At 40.3% G+C, this 16,708-nt stretch overlaps 1 protein-coding gene across 1 annotated transcript in view; it reads left to right on the top strand.

Annotated features, from left to right (window-relative positions):
• The window catches only part of CPA6 (carboxypeptidase A6), a 78,640-nt gene that overhangs the window by 61,223 nt on the left and 709 nt on the right, over positions 1-16,708 (top strand). Inside the window, exons 7-10 of the mRNA XM_057363882.1 lie at positions 5,444-5,554; positions 5,803-5,893; positions 10,421-10,623; positions 15,633-15,717. Of these exons, the coding sequence (XP_057219865.1) occupies positions 5,444-5,554; positions 5,803-5,893; positions 10,421-10,623; positions 15,633-15,717 (490 nt within the window). The remainder of the gene's footprint in view (positions 1-5,443; positions 5,555-5,802; positions 5,894-10,420; positions 10,624-15,632; positions 15,718-16,708) is intronic.

Raw genomic sequence — 16,708 nt, 5'->3', positions numbered from 1 at the left:
AATTGTTTTCAGTTTTTCTTTTCCAAAAGGAAGTACTGCATTATTTTTTGTGTGCACTTTCAACTACTCAGTTTCATCTTCCTGCCTACCAATGATCTTAAGAAGGTAAAAACTGTTTTCATTTTGCTTGCAGCTATTAATTTTTCACAATGTGAGCAGATCTTGATAAAAGTAACACTGCAGCTGTGTTGTGCTGTAATAYGAATTCTTCAATGACACTTGCTCCTGCAAAGTCCTATTTAAGTATTCATCACTAGGACATTCCCATTCTAGCCCCTGAAGRCTTTTAAGCTGTTGGGTATGTTCTTCTTCAAGGCATGAAAAGAATTCACATTGTTGTTCCAACACATTACTTGCCCTAAGGAAGAAATTCTGCTCTGTATTTTAGCAGTCCACTCCTGTATGAGGGCACTGAGTAATTAGGGAGTCAGTAAAACTGCTGATATGCAGAAACACTACTGAGCATGAGAAAGGACTGTGAAAGAAACTTCCTTACGTTGGACAATTCAGTTGTTCCAGAAATGGAATTACAAGCTATTATTTGTACCTTAAGTATTTAACTGTGTCTCAGAAATTTAATTAAGCCTTGTATTCAAGTGAGTTCTCTTGGGTTTCCCTCAATATGTACTACCCTGGACCAACACAATTAGGATGTAAAATGTAATAATTACATTTTTCAAAGGCATACATCTTGGAGAGTCTCCACCAAGTTGGTGGGCACTAGTTTCATACCATTACTAGTAAAGAAATCTGTATTGCCCCTTTCAAAGTATTCACCAAGCTTCAGCAAAACTCAGGCCTTTCTTTTCCCTGACAGGCAGTCCTTGACTTGTTTGGGGCCTGAGAGGTTTTTCTTTTTGTACTACCTCTCTGAGTGGAACCAAGAAGTTGTGTCTCCAATTTCTTCAAGATCTATGTAATTATGCATCTCCTTTMCCCCAAGATCCCGTCTTTGCTTGAGTGGTCTCAGCCTGGCACAGTCTGCTTGGAATGGCTTCTCTAACATGTCAATCACACCATCGTCCCTTTGCCTCTTCTCTGCTTCAGCATCTTCTCCATTTGCAACCTTAAGCAGCTACATAATCAAGCCTTTGGGATTCTCAGATCCTTCTTGTCAGACACTATTTATGGGTTTTGAGGAGAGCAGCTGCAGCACACTCATCAGTTGTTTCTGGGTTTTTCCTGTGGTAAATGCCTTCAAAGAGAAAGGAAGATTTTGCTTGGTATTAAACAAAAGAGATAAATCAGACGCTGTTCAAGCTTCAGCCCTGAAAATTTGACCCTTCCTTTTAAGCCATTTGTTTTTAAATACTCAGTTGTATCTTAGCCTTGATAATGGGCTTACTGTTCTGCTTGTGATTTGAATGCCAAAGCAGGACACCAGCAATAAAAGGGAAAACAGAGATAAAAAGGTGTACTGCTTCGAAGAGCAGGGCAAGAGCTAATTACTAATTTGCCAAACTGATAAAGTGGCAGTGAAGGCCTGAATGGCAGATCATAGTGTCTGCCTGCTAAAGTGTAACATGTACAGATAAAAGTAACATATTGTGTATTACTCTCAGACAGGATGTTTTAACTGATATCTTAATATTGGCATGGAAGAGTTAATCCTCTTTTTGCCAGAAGCAGTTTTATGCAATTTCTGGCAGAACAGTAAATGGAGTCAATTCCATGTGCTAAAATAGTAACTGTTTAATTCAGTGTGATTGTTGAATTCAAAATCAGAAACAGCAAAAGCTGATTGTTACCTTAAATTTAATAATAATTAATTGTGGGATAGCAAATCCTTATTAAGCTCTACTGGGATTTCAGGGTTTCTCCCAACCCTGTCTCCTTGCTTTGTCCTTCTCAGGCAATCCCCTGATTTTATAAAAAGCCTAGCTGCCTCCTAAATCCATTTTACACTCTTGCCTTTTATTGCCTTGGCAGTTTACAATATAGCTCTTTTGTTTACTCCATCCCCTAAATTAAATTTCCTGCGGTGCAGCTCCTCAGCCAGCCCGGGCGGGTGTAGCTCTGTGCGCCGCCATCCCTCAGCCGATGCCGCTGCTGGAGCCCCCTGCTATCCATCCCTGCTCCTCTCCCATCCCCCAGRCCCATCGCTCGCACGGCCTTGGCAGCGTTCCCGCATCATCTGTTCCCTCGCTAATAACACGATTCAGCATTTATCGGGCCGGCCTGGCTCCCTGCACATCCAGCGGCAAAGCGGCCATCGATTGCAGGATGGGGAAGCAGAATGAGCCCGGGTTCTGAGAGCTCTCTGCAAACCAGAGTGCAGTTCATTCTCTGATGGGTTATACTCGCCTTGCTCCGTCACAGCGGACAGAAAACATCTCAGCACTGCCCTAGCCGGCAGGGGAGGTGGCTCACATGACTCGAGAGTCACATCACAAAAGGCAAGCTGTGGGCTCTGCTCCAGCAAGGACACACCTTGGTGACTGAAGGGCTCATTGCCAAAGATGGTACAGTCAGTGTTCCCCGATACGTCAAATAAAATTGCCAGATAAAAGCAGTACGAAAGACAAAATATTTTCAGCAGAAAGAGTGAATAAGATCTCACTCTCTCTAMACTCTTGCTTTCCAAGAAGAAAGTCGCTTTATATCTGCTATATTTTTAATGAAATGCTATTCTAATAGGGTAACGAAGTTATTAAAAAAGCCCATATATGCTTTAAAGAACAGAATTGAATGACATGATTGGCTCTAAACCAACACCAAGACTTTAAATTTTGAAGACTAYTACTGGGGACTATAATGTTTTCTAAAGTCTTTTCTAGTAGTCTGTCAATGACAACAGGCATTAAAATAACATAGAGTCACYATAAAACCTTGGCATTTTTCTGCCTACATTTTGTTTAGGTTTTTTTATGGTGGTGCATTCACCTAGCAAGGAAAATATATTCTTCACAGGATTTAAAACATATTGGATATTAAAAAGTGTTAATTCAAATATTTTCATTATGCCACTTTTTGCAAATTTGGAAAGGTTCTGAAAAATATGCAAAGTTCATCCATGCAATTTTAAGCAGTGTATTACCTTAAATTAATGTTTAAAATCTGTAGTTATTTTAAGGAGATGATTTTAGAAGTGTTTTTTAAGAGTGTAGTCTTACAGCATTGAAGTTTAAAACACAGTATATAACACAGAGTAATAAAAGGCATAACTACAGATGTAACCAGCAGCAAAAGAATGGCGTACAAAATACAGATACAAGCAAGTGCYCATCTCATCATCACTGATACGTAAATACCCACCGTGGGGACACAACCTGAGCTTCATTTGCTAATTCTGGCTAAAAAGAGAAAAACATTAAAAAATCAAGAAAGTGGTTGTGTGGTGCCTAATTTGCTTCCTAGCTAAAGTACTTCTCCCTGAGAWAAGCATGATAAAAATGTTCCTTTTCCTTGGCTCACATTTTGGAGCATGGGTTGGTTCTGTTTCCACTGTAAGAACAGTTTTACCAATTTAGCACCCATACTCACTGTGTAGGCTCTTAATCCTGTACAGATTAAAGTGCAGAGCCAGCCAAATGCACATAGTAGCCCTGGTTACTTCAGTACATGTTCTCTGCATGTGGAATAGCAATGAAACACAGTTCTTGTTTTCACAGTCATTATTTTTGAGTAACCATTGACTTACATTTTGACAAAATTAATTTTTGCTGTAGCTGCAAATCCCTGAACACCAATATTTTTACCCAAATGCATTTGAAGGCTTCGTGTGGCTTTCTAATACAAGTAAATCAAATTCAAATCCTATACCAGGTAAGAAATTTCGGGGAATATCTGGTACAGGGGCCAGGGAACCCATGACCTCCTCTTTGGCCAGGGAGTTTCTCCCGGACAGTCCATCAAGCTCTCCCTCAAAAACACAACATCATTCCCTTCTTCCCTCCAAATGCCTCTTCCAGGATTTCATCCCAATGTGCAATGCTCCACACCACCCTATTCCAGCTGCTGCCTAAGTCTCATTTCATTCAGTGCTTTGCTCCTTTGCCTTGTATTTCTCACTTTCCCCTCCTCTTGCCTGGCTGAAACAGAAGAGCTCGGTGTGGAGTAGCACTGGGTGACCCGGCTTTGCACGAGGATCATGTGCTGCTTTGGATCTGACAGCAAGGCTGAAGGATTTGCAGGTGCAGAGCACTTCTGGGAGGGTGAGATGAAGCTGGGTAAGGAGAAAGCACTGCACAGAGGGCTGATTAATGAACCACATGGAAAAGGTATTTAGAAGTCTCAGYAGTCCCCTCAGTAAAGAAAAAAATGTCATACCCCTCCATGAGTAAATTTCAGCTCCGGATGTGTCCAGATGTATAGTTAATTCTTACAGGTATTCCACACAAAGCATCCATCAGCTCCCATGGCAGCCTCAGTAATTCAAACAGCTGCATGGTTAGGAGCCCAGAAGTATTGAATTCCTGTACTTCACACTGTTCCCAAGCATTTGTCAATTGAAAAGCRTTTAGCTTAGTTTATTTCAGAGCAAATGTTTCCCTTTGCTCCCCAAACACATGGCACTCTTCAGATCTGAAGGGCCAGAAATACTTCAGGGCAGAAGGCTGTAATCACAGTGGCAGGAGGAGAGGAGCCAGGCTCAGGCATCCCTCTGAACCCAGCATCAGTGTGATATGCTTTCCACCTGCCACCCCAAGCACTGGATTCCCACCCTACTGAATCAAGACTTTAAAAAGGATGCAAATTTGATGCCCAGCTATGACAAGGGACACTATTTGAAAGAGCACGTGGAATAAAAGCTTTCTGGAGTGATAAAGTAACTTCTCTGGCACTAGCAAATAGAATGGGTGAGGAGCCTCTGGTTTCGCTGCATTTTTCTAAGATACAGAATGGAAAAAAAMCAAGAACTTTCCCTACATAGACTTCCTCTACTAACCTTTATACTAAAGGTCCTCCAAAAACAGAGAAGTGTCTAAATTATAAAGGAATAAACTGCCTGYATTGATAATCGTACATATAATAAACTATTTTGAATACAACAAAAGCTGTGTTGTTAATATGAGCCTTAAATGCTTCAAGACCTTACCAGAACTCCTAGTGGAAACAACAGGACTCCATTGTCTTACAGGCGCTAAACTTATTTCTTCAACTAAGAATCTATTCCACTGACTTTCAGCTCTTACTTAAAGAAACACTTTGTATGCATTTGCTGCTCTGTAATATGAGTTGTATTTTTTTTACGTGTTGAAAGCAACTGAAAAGCAGAGAGAATAGGGTCTTTAGAACACCTTTTTTCACATGTTCACATGCTGTCTGAATCACATTTGCAGGAAGATGTCAGCCTTTTGAGCACAGCTCAAAGGGTGTCTGTGGTGCCATGAGAACAGATCTCTGTTCTGCCAAATGCCTCGTGACTCAGTCCATCACAATAGTTAATTGGGAAATTATTTTTGTTATGGAAACTATTTCTTCTTTGGGTTTTCTGCTTTAGGCTCTTCAGACATACCAGACTGATCCTGACATGAGAAAGATGCTAACTCAGCTGTATTTCTATATCATGCCTGTATTTAATGTGGATGGATATCATTTCAGCTGGACAAATGTAAGTCATGTCTGTAGTATTACTCCAAAAATTATTCAGACAGGAAAGTTCAAATGGCTGTTACATTATTCAAAGGTGGCTCTATATAATCTGGTCCATCACTTTGTGCCTTGCAAAATGGAGGCAAATTACTTCCCTTAAAACAGAATACTGAATGTGTTTACCAGGGTTGATTTGTTATGTGTACAAATAGATTTTTGCCAAAATATADTAATATTTCTATTTAAATATTTTGTAACTTATGCTAGGATCGATTTTGGAGAAAAACAAGATCAAAGAAYATGAGGTTTCATTGTCATGGTGTTGATGCTAATCGCAACTGGAAAGTGAAATGGTGTGGTAAGTATGGAGATACTTTGGTCCCACAGTTCAGACTACCCTGTATTTAATTATCTAACAGAGGTAATTATCCAAGTAGGTTAGGTCACATCTGTTGTGTTCTCTTTTCCATAGTTAAAGATATTTTCCCATAAAGCCATAGGCCAAGGCTCAAATCTTCCTACTAACTTTTAAAAAATTAAATGTCCTGAACTTTGGGAGAACAGACCTTATAATAAGCAAAAATATTTCATGGAGAATGTGTCAAAATTTTAAAAATCACACATACAGCTCTTCTGTATTTTGGCAATCATATAAATAATTTGACGCATAGCACAGACTATGGGCCATAGCTTTTCTACTACAGGTTTAGGAAACATTTCAAACTTCATTTTATTCAGTTGGCCATTTCTCTGAAAATATTTAAGCTTTGGAAATGTCAAGCTTACTTTGTTGGTCTCAGTGTCTTTAATGCTGTTATTATTAATGGTTTAATGAAGAAAGAAGKTGCTTCTAAATGTATGGAGATACAATTTTAAAGTCCCAGCACTTCTGTAAGTACTTCATAAAAATTTGCCTCAGTTTTGCATAGAGAATGCAGCAGTAATGAAATTACTCGCAGAAGATTTGGAGTGTGTCCACCAAAGAACAAATGGTATTTTATTAAATCTTTCAGAAAGATAGTGCACCTCACACAGGAGTAAGCAGCCCTGAGAGTTCTGGCCTTAGTAAGAACACTGAAATTATGCAATATATTTGCATTTGCTGCTCTGCTSTCCCATCTTAAGGAACTTCCTTCACCTCTCTGTGCGGATGTTTTCTTACCCAGCATCAGTTCACYGTCCTTAGTTATATTACAGGCTTGTAAAGACAAGAAATTGTGTTTGCATAGYGCAAGGGCCCTGCCTTCAGCCCATCCTTCTCACACTGGAAGTCTCTAGATGTTTCCACAATGCTCCAGTTGCATGCAGTAGGAGTGAGACAGTACAGTCTGGCTTGCAACAGCTGGATTCTTAGAGTTTTGAGAATTGKAAGGATAAAAGTGAGTGTKAATAAGATTACAAAAGGAAGATTACAAATGAAGTATGAACAGATGCATACATCCAATCCAKTATGGACCTGTGAAATAGACTTCAAACTGTTTTCAACTCTACCCATTGTAAGAAGACTGACACMGAAGCAGTTACAGAAAGGCTGTGTTAGCTGAGAGACCCTCGGTTACAGAAGACAGGCTCAGGACTGCTATCACAATCTTTAAGGCAATTTAATGCTGCAAAAATAACATAAAAATGAACCAGTCCTGCATCGTTATTTGCATCATTCACTTAAGTGTGTGAGCCACAGCTGCAGGTATTTGGGAKGCACACATTTACTATTCAGAAGACAGCCACTGGCATAATTTGAATGATCAGTTCTCTTATAGTGTGTTGAGAGATATATCCTACATACCTATCAGTGCAACATTAATAGTCAGTACATTTCCTTTCTAGCTCTAATTGATCTTTCTTGGGTTCCTCCTCCCCCTTCCTGCTACCTAGCCACTGTACTAAAGCACATTTTTTAGTCAGTCTTAAAAATGTTTGCTCAGTTTTAATGCAAAAAACTATTTTTTCTCGGCTTAGTGAAACTCTAACCGTATCACATGTTGTGTGTTGCAATCCCCTACTTGTTGCATTTCTTCCCTGCACTGAATATGAAAGACARGTCCCCACCCCAAGTTTCAAAAATACAAATTCCTTCAAGGTGGCTTGTCATCCCAACAGGCACATGCAGATAGACTTGGGGGTCCTGCACTGGACCCCTGAGTCTCTCTGATTGTCTATTTTGAAGGAGAATAAAAAGCTCTTTTATGAACTGGGCTGACTGGTACTCAGATGACCCTAACCAGTCACCCGGTGTTCTCATTAATATCTGACACTAGATGAGTCAGAGAAGAATYTGGATCATATCACACTTTGAGGCTTGTGTAATCATGGTGTGTTTAACATTTAAAACTGCGTGTGCTTGTAAAAACCTTTTCACTCAGTTCAGTTGCACTTAAAGGTTTCAGACAGGTTTGAACTTCACYGTGGGGCTTCCAGGCAGGTGTGCTGTGGCAGACTCTGGCCTCAGCAAAGCCACCGAATGCTATCAGCAATGAGTTAGTCAGGGCTGATAACAGAGCATCCCATCTGCTTTCCTCTTCCTTTCTAGTGCAGGGCTTTGATGTAAGCTGTATGATTCTCTAGGGACCAAGCAAAGGGCCACATCACTGCTAGATTTCATGTTGCAGCGCTCTGTACTCAAAACAATGCACAGAAATTGCCCACAGACCCATGTGAGTACTGGCAGCAAGAACTCTGGCTAGAAATGCTCCTTGCAATGCATGTGTGTGCAATATCTAGTAGAGTGGTTTAATGATAATGAAATAAATAGCAACTTTAAAGCAAATAATGAGGTACTTAGAACTAAATTATGTCATAGGAGAAATCCAGTTAAAGTGGTTGCAAGCAAATCCCCAAGAGAACAACGGTGGGAGTTAAAATTTCCACCATATCCTGATTTCCATTGCACCCAGGTGCTCACTATATCCCCTAGTGGCAGCATTGCTGCAGGGAAATTTGAAAGTTATGCTCCAGCTCACTCATCCTCTCAGTCTTCCTTCTGCACCAAAGCACTGGTTTTATCAGTCTCGGCACACATTTTGTTTGATCCCATGATGGATGTTGCAGGATTTTTGTCCTTGTCCGCCCCCAGTATGCTAGCAGGTACGAAAATACAGCAGCATGGTAACATTTTACACAATTCCATTTCCTTCTCATGACTGTAACTCAGAAATGTCACAGGAGTTAATACATACTGAATCAATTCTTCTTTCTTTCATGAGTTACTTTAAAAGAACTTCCAGCATGAAAATTGAGCATATGCTTACATTATCCAAGGCCACCATGGAAAGCTTCTCTTTTTACTACCAGCCAGCTTCAGTTAAGGTAAAGCATTAGCTACAGCTGGGACAGCACGTGGTTTGTCATAGTAGGCTGGACAGTTTAGAGAGTTTTTTCCTTCACTGGAAGTCACTAAACTGAACCATATTTTGCCACTGGGTCATTTTACCATTACCTTGTAGGAATTCACTATTTATTAACAGTGTTATGCATTGCCGTGATTCAGTATACAACAGTGTTACAGGAGATGAAGCATCCATTTAAAAAAAAGCAAAGGCTCTGGAGACTCTGTTAAATAGCTCTCCTTTAGCTATATTATCTGAAAAGAAATCAAGGCAGAGTGCTCTTGGGATCTGGATGACTTGGTGGCCATCTGTTCTGCATGGAGGCCACCATCTGCCCTCTRTATAACCCTTCCATATCTACTGCAATCCAAGCACTAATACCTTTTGAAATCCCCACCTGTGGCCATTGAATGGTAGCCTCAATTTTCATCTTACAAATGAAACTGCAGCATGAAATTTTTCCACTTTTTTTTTTTTTTGGCATTAGGTTGATTGCATAACCCTGTTTTAGTTGATATCATTATGCCTTCTCACACACTGYTCTCTTCTTATTAATTGAAGATGGCAGTACTTGCTATAGAAAGGAAAGGTAATAAAACACTGCTGTTGTAAGTCCCTGATGGCACCAGGGAAGTTTGCAAACAAACTGTTATTATTCTGCAGGTCAATGTAAAACGTGTGGTATTTTGAAATTACAGCGGATAAAAGAGCAGAGTAGATTTGCATAAGTATTGTTCTTTTAGGCCCAGGTCCTAAGCTGTAAATGAGATGATGGCTTAGATCCAGAATTGCTAAATTATAAAGGAGCCACCACCACATCTCCTTTTCTAAGTTTCATCTTTCAGCACCTCACAGGATATTACAGGTAGGCTACACTTGTGCAACTTGCTGCTACCTGAGCAGGTTGACATAAAGATATCCACACAACTGAACCCCTGCCCCAAACTTGAAGGAAAGTATGGCCCAGTACAAACTGAGATTATTTCTATTTTAGCTGACTGAGCAGTCATCCCATGTGGCTTTTTTTCTTCCATGAAGTTTGCAGGGGTGAAAATAGGCCGTAGTAGGGAACTATTATCATGTTTTTAAGATAAACCTTGTTGAGGTGATCTACCTACAAYTGTGACCACCACTGTAGTAGATAGTATGTTAAAAGCTCTAAAAGGCTAGATTTGTCCTGGGAGTGACTAATGAAAGAAATAYAGCTCTCTGATTTCAGATAGACCAACTGAGACCCATCAGTAGTTTTAATACTGGAATGCTGTCATAAAATGTGCCGCTGATAGGAGAAGCCAGGGAAGGAAATACAATGAAGTCAGGTTCTCTTTTTCAGTTTTAAAGAATGTATCCTCAGGGTGTAGTTGGCCAATTGGGCACTTGGTGTGTCTGCTGGATTGCGGCACTGAGGTCCCACAGGCTCATGCCCATCAGGCACAAGAAAGCAATTTGTTTATTGCTTTTCACGCTCTTGCACAAGGGCCAAAAAAGGTTGAGCCAGAAGCTGACCCTTGGAATTTCTCTGTGATTGTTCACCACCAWCTTTCTCTTTCAACCTCTAGATGAAGGTGCTTCATTGCACCCGTGTGATGACACTTACTGTGGTCCCTTTCCCGAGTCTGAGCCTGAAGTAAAGGCTGTTGCTCATTTTCTCCGCAAACACCGGAAACAAATAAAAGCCTATTTGTCCTTCCATGCATATGCACAGATGCTGCTCTACCCTTACTCTTACAAATATGCAACCATTCCAAACTTCAACTGTGTGGTAAGTACATAAAAACTTGGGAGAATCTGCTCCTCTGTATATTTTTCGTATGTTTTGTTTTGAGAGAAGGCATGTTTCTTCAATACTTTGCATATATTTAATACTGAGCAGTATTTATTCTGAATCCATTTGCAATCACATTTCTGATTATATAACCTTCACTCACCATGAGTCAGTGGTAATTTGATTAAAATGGTATAGTGCCTTTCATCCATCAGTCCCTTTAAATTACTTTATAGGATAAATCCCAAAGTTTTAATTATAGTTATTATCATTTTATTTAATTAACTGTAATGGGAATTACATACTCAAGTCCTTGGGCATCTAGCTGAAATTCTGTCTCTTTATACTCAGAACTTAAACACTAGGAGCAAAAAGAAGCTAGTATTCAATGTTATGAACAAAATAAAATTGAAATTGTTTCTGTTTTTCAATTCAAGGACAAATCTCTTCGATTTCACAATTGCACTATGTATCATTCAGGTCAGACATAGTATTTTTAACCCTTTTCAGATAAGCAGTTAATTAAAGTCAGGAGCTTCTGTCTATTAGAAAAGTAAATTAATAAGGATACATTTTTTTGGTGTAAGCCTATTGATTCACAGATGCATGCATTTCATGTATTCTGTGCTCATCCAAATGCAGAGCTATTCCCTCTGCTTGCAGTCTGAGGTCTGTTTTAGCCAGCCTYCTGTTCATAAAACCCCCCTTATGGCTTATTCTCTGAGGGACACATGGATAAGCTTTGCTCTCTATTTGCTCCTGCTCACAGACCCACATTGCACCAACCAGTTGCAASCCTCTTTTTTTCACCCTCAGTCCTGAGYTAAATTACATTTTCCATTTATCTCYCATTTTAACCTTGAAAGTTGCAGYGACTTTTAACTTRCTGGTTTAAGCTAGTYTTCTCCAAAGGAGCTTACTGCACCTTAGATTTATCCTGTGCAGAATAAATGATGTTGTCAGTCCCTGGAGCTTCACTGAAGTTTCACTCAGCTGTTCTCTCAGGAGGCTGAGCAGCCAGCACTCCACAAACTAAACTCTCTTCGTAGGATCATTTCTGTTAAGACCATTTCAGTAGCTACTAAACATTCTTGCCACTCCTGTGAAACAGAGGAAATTAGAATTTAACGAAGCAGCCAGAGGAGCTAAAAATATGAGACTTGTGGGGATTGACCATTCAATTCTGTATTGACTGTGAATAAATTTATGAATCTTTTCTATTTTACTCTACCTTCACACTCTTTTGGTGAATGACAAGGAGAAAGGAGTTTCCCAAGTGAATTGATGACTATTAAGTGATCAAAAAAATATAGACTGGAAATTTCAAATCGCAGGTTCTCTCATTCCTTTGAAGATCAGCAGGGCCAAGCATATTTTTTCAAGAACAGACAACAGAGAAGAAGGTAAAAACAYGGGTTTAGGAAGAATCACCATCTTCTCTGCAAGTATGTGGTTATTGGGTATCTGACTAAAATGTCCAGAGTAATGCAAGGCAATAGCAGACACTATAGACAGGAAATTCATTGCAAGGAGAAGGAACATCTAGCTGAGCATTTTCACACACACCAGTATATTTTAAATACATTCTGTTCTTGTTGCCCAAGGGATAATTCCATTCTGAGAAAGATGGAATTATCAGGAGGAGCCCCTCATCTCGTACACATTGCTTTTTTTTTTTTTCACACATTCCATCCATTGCATTTAGGCCAAAGGATCCCAGTTTTTTGATGTTTAGCAGGTGTTCCTCAGGTTTGCAAGACCTTGGATCAGGCTCTTGATCAGACGGAGTGGAGCACAGACCTAAAGGAACTAAAAAAGACACTGTTTTAAACAACAGCCATGGAGAAATGGAAGCCAAATCCCAATTCTAAATATCTCGCCAGTATTTAAACTTCATACTTCTTTCCATTGCAGTGGGTCAAAAATAAGAGGGGGGTTGAAATGAGAAACTGAAATAATTTCCTGTTATTCATTATAGGGATCATAAAAAAATTAAGGGAACACTTGTTTCTTATTTATTTTTGTGTTTTAATGCTTTGGCCTACAGCCAAAGGCTCYATCACCTGGTGGCTCATAAATAYATTGKTTTYAGTATTTGAAGTCTCTAAAATGGTRACTTAGGTTGAGGTTTCAGATTCTCTGGTTCTGTTGGAAATTGCAGTGAGCTGGAAAGTGATAGATCTCTGTTTCCTGACACTGATGGAACAAACATTGTTGGTCTACATGGGCTGTGTACAATGGACAACTGTAGGACCCCACATGCATAGCAGATAAGTGGCTTTTGGTGATAACAGAGGGCTACAATTAATTCTGAGCAGAAGAAAGGCTGTTTCTGTCTGGGTTGGATCATTCTAGTGAGCTGTCAGTTACCATTTCAATTAAAGCGTTCAATTATTCAGAGCTGCTTTGAAACTGGAGAGCTGTGTACTGATCACAACTGATGCATAYTCTGTTCTAATTTAGACACAACTCTCTTATTAACACTCTCCTGAAATCTGTTTTTTAAGATGCTTAAAATGAAAGTGCTCTTTTAGATTGAAAAAAAAACCCAGCAGAAACATACATCCATCTCCAGAGTTTTAAATTTCACCTGATTTTCATCCCTTTTCTTCCTGTACTGTCATTTGCCTTAGTATTTGCAGTGAAATTATATGGCATGACTGAGTTTGTGTACATCTTTGCAAAACTCTGGTAATTTTATGTGGCATTTTCTCCTTGAGGGTGTTCAAAGACTGGTAGCCTGGATTTATTTAGGATCCAACCTGCACTGCATGATGTAGTTGAGAGCTGTCCCTTTTTTGGGCACATAGCTCTAACAGTGGAAGCCATCTGCGTTCCTCAAGGCTAARAGCTTCAAGTTCACAGTGCCTGGGGATGCTCACCCACGTGGTGGACATGGACTTGGGGTGCTCCTGGTCTGACCTGCAGATAGTTGCTGCCTCTGCACAGAGTCCAATAGCATTGTGCTGATTTAAAATGGCATTGCCAAACTGTTTCTTCAAAAGAGCTCAACAGGATTTGCTTCTGTTTTCTCACTGTTGTACAGTGCATAACTCATGCACAGGAAATCTTCTTGTTTGTGGCTATGTTCTCCTTGCCATGGTGCAGTTGCCAGGACTTTGCTCTCCACCCCACTCATCTCCCTCYGCTGAGCCCTGTCTCCTGCTCCCTTAGCATCAGTTGTGCTGTCAGGACATCCCAGCTCCACCACGACTCTGGGATGGAAAGCACAGCTGCTTGCAAATTTTGGTTGAGCGATAGAGCCTTGTACTTGAGGCAGTGCAGGCACAAGACAACAGCTCCCAGCTGCAGCTGGAACCCCCCTCCCAGGTCCCTGTGCAGCCACAGCCACWACAGTCACCCTCACAGGGTGACCAACACCTCCAACCCCATCCTGTGTGTCACAACTCAGAAGTCAAGGCATCTGGAGGAACAGTCCCAAGTGACAGCACTTGTCTCTTGTCCCACAGGACAGTACTTTCTCATTTTTGGTGTTAGGGTGAGTCAGAGGTTACCCCTCACACTGGCTGACAGCCACATCCCAGGCCAGCAGAACTTCCAGCAGGATGGAGTTCAGTGGTCCTTACCTCCCCACACTCTCTCATGGAGATGCAAAGGGACCAAGCTGAAAATGTCAGTCTCCAGCACCATCATCCTTCTGCTAAAAGATCTGGTTGCACCTAACAAATTTTAGTAATGGAATAAAATTGTGCTACTTCATCTGCTAAGAGCAGTTACTGTGTAAAATAAACTCTCCACAGCCYTACCTGCAGATCAGTAAGTGAAAATCAACTTATTTTTGTTTCTGGAATGACATTTTAAAGCAGCCAGTTTTCTCTGGATTCTCTACTTGGACAAAGCCTGCATGGGTCAGACGAAGGATTAAATTAGAATCCCAACTCCTGACAAGGGCAARCAAGGGGAAGGTTAGGAAAAACATAAATGGAAAGGCAAGTAAAGGGTAATCCTTCCCCAGTGTATTCATCTAGTGCCTGATGAAAAAGGTAAGGACTGAGTTCATGCAGACTTACGTAAATCAAAATGTACAGCTCCTCTGTTCAAGGAAGTAAAACAACTAAAACAACCATTGCAGCTTTATCCAGCCTTCAAAGTCCAGCAGTTTCTAGCTCCAAAGATGATAATTTCCTGTTCTGTGTAGGGAGATGACTCTGTTTCTCAGGTGTTCATTGTTCATTCTACAATATCCTTTACTTTGGATAATAATACTCCTTTTCCTTTTGAATAGGTGCATCCTTTCTRTGTGTCTGGATGCACTATCCATATGTGATTCTCAGAATCTGCCATGGGCCAGGCCTTCTGCACCCAGTTTCACAGAATGCCATGAACCTCCTAAACTGCCTTTCAGCCACAAGCTGTTGCAATTTAGGTGCTGTTTTTCCCCATACCATACTGAAATCCCATTTCTGTAATAGTGGAAAGAGCCCTCCAAGGCTGTGTTATCAGGCCCCAGAGAAAGTTAGACCAGCAATGAACATTTACCTGCTGATCAGAGATTCTGGAGTGGAATTTGCCTCCTTCTTTCTTCCCACTCTGCTCACTGAACCMCTGTGGAGTGTCAACAAGACATCATTTCTCCTTCACAAGCCCAGCAGAGACAAGGTTTAGTGAAYTGGGAAATAAATCCTCAGAAAATACATGCATGGCTTTTAAACTACTTAAAAAAACCAGATTATTTCATCTCATGGTTTTACGTGTCATCAACATTTTTTGTGTTGCTAAATTGACATATATACCTATAATTACAAATACTTAATATCTGGTCATTCACAGTGCGGTGAGCTCTTTTATGTCATGAAAATACCAAACCAAGTTTTTCAGGGAATTGCTGTTAATAAAAATAAATAATGCACTTATCCTTTATAATAATTTTAACTTAGCTGCCATAGACTCATGGAACACAGCACTGCACCATTGACTCAGGTTCCAATCACAAGACAATCCTTAATGAAAAGTCTAATTTGTGTTTGWTTTTTTCTCCTCCCCAGGAATCAGCAGCCTATAATGCTGTTAATGCTCTTCAGTCAGCCTACGGTGTAAGATACAGATATGGCCCTGCATCCAGCACTTTGTGTAAGTTTCCCTCTGCAGGTGTGTGACTTTGACCTTCCTACAGGAAGAAGGAGAATACYCTTATTGTAACAGAGAATGCAAACACTATTTAAAGTGAACTTTGTTCCGGTTTTGAGTTGTGAGGAAGGCAGAAGAAAGTTTTGCAACTGATTCAGTTGATTGCAGTAAGATTAACTCAACTGATGCAATGAAACAGATTAAAATGCAATGCATTTGAGAGTCAAAAGCCAGAAAATAACATATTCATAGCATATAAAACCTGGGTTTTTTAAAAAGAAAAACTAAGGTCTTAAAAAATGTATCTTTATCAGATACTGCAAATGTACTACTAAGTTCTAAYAGCATTTGTCAGGCAAGGTCTCTGTAGATAGGTCAGGGAAAAAGAAGTTCAACAGGTTTTAACATGACACTTTTTTTTATAACTGAAACTTTGAGGCATGAATGCTATGGCTGATAACAGGTACTGAAAAAGTGAAAAGCTGAAACTTTTCACAGGCAACCTCCTGCATCTCTTCTGCCYTTGCTGCATTTCAGCTACAGTTCCACTTATCATGGGCCTCCATCTCACAGCACARTCATCATGTGCTCATTATACTGCAGTCAGTCACCATGCCAAAGAAAAAGCAGTGTGAATTAATGCCAGAATTGCACRGATTACAGCAGGCCACATGAGAGATGTATCTGTATAAAAAAAATGTGTCTTGGGTAATCAGCAAATGGAGATAACGAAAGCATAAGCAGCTCACTTCCTCAGGAAGGTCTGTTAGTATTAGACACCACTGATGCAAACGCTCTCACGCCGTGAGGAAATGGTGAGAAAATAGGACAACTGAAAAGAATTTTGAAAGCACTTTAAAGATGGTAGATTACTTAATCAGCATTCCCCCTTCTCACTGCAAATGAATTGCCTAAAAAACCCAATTTAAACCTTGGAACGTGCAGAGCTCTCCAGTCCAGCTGGGAGATCTTTCTGAAAGGAAAGCATTAGACT

This window comes from Malurus melanocephalus, unplaced genomic scaffold (genome assembly GCF_030028575.1).
Source record: "Malurus melanocephalus ecotype Western Australia unplaced genomic scaffold, MMel_1.1 scaffold_32, whole genome shotgun sequence".
Classification (NCBI taxonomy): Eukaryota; Metazoa; Chordata; class Aves; order Passeriformes; family Maluridae; genus Malurus; species Malurus melanocephalus.
This window is presented reverse-complemented; position numbering and strand designations above follow the sequence as displayed.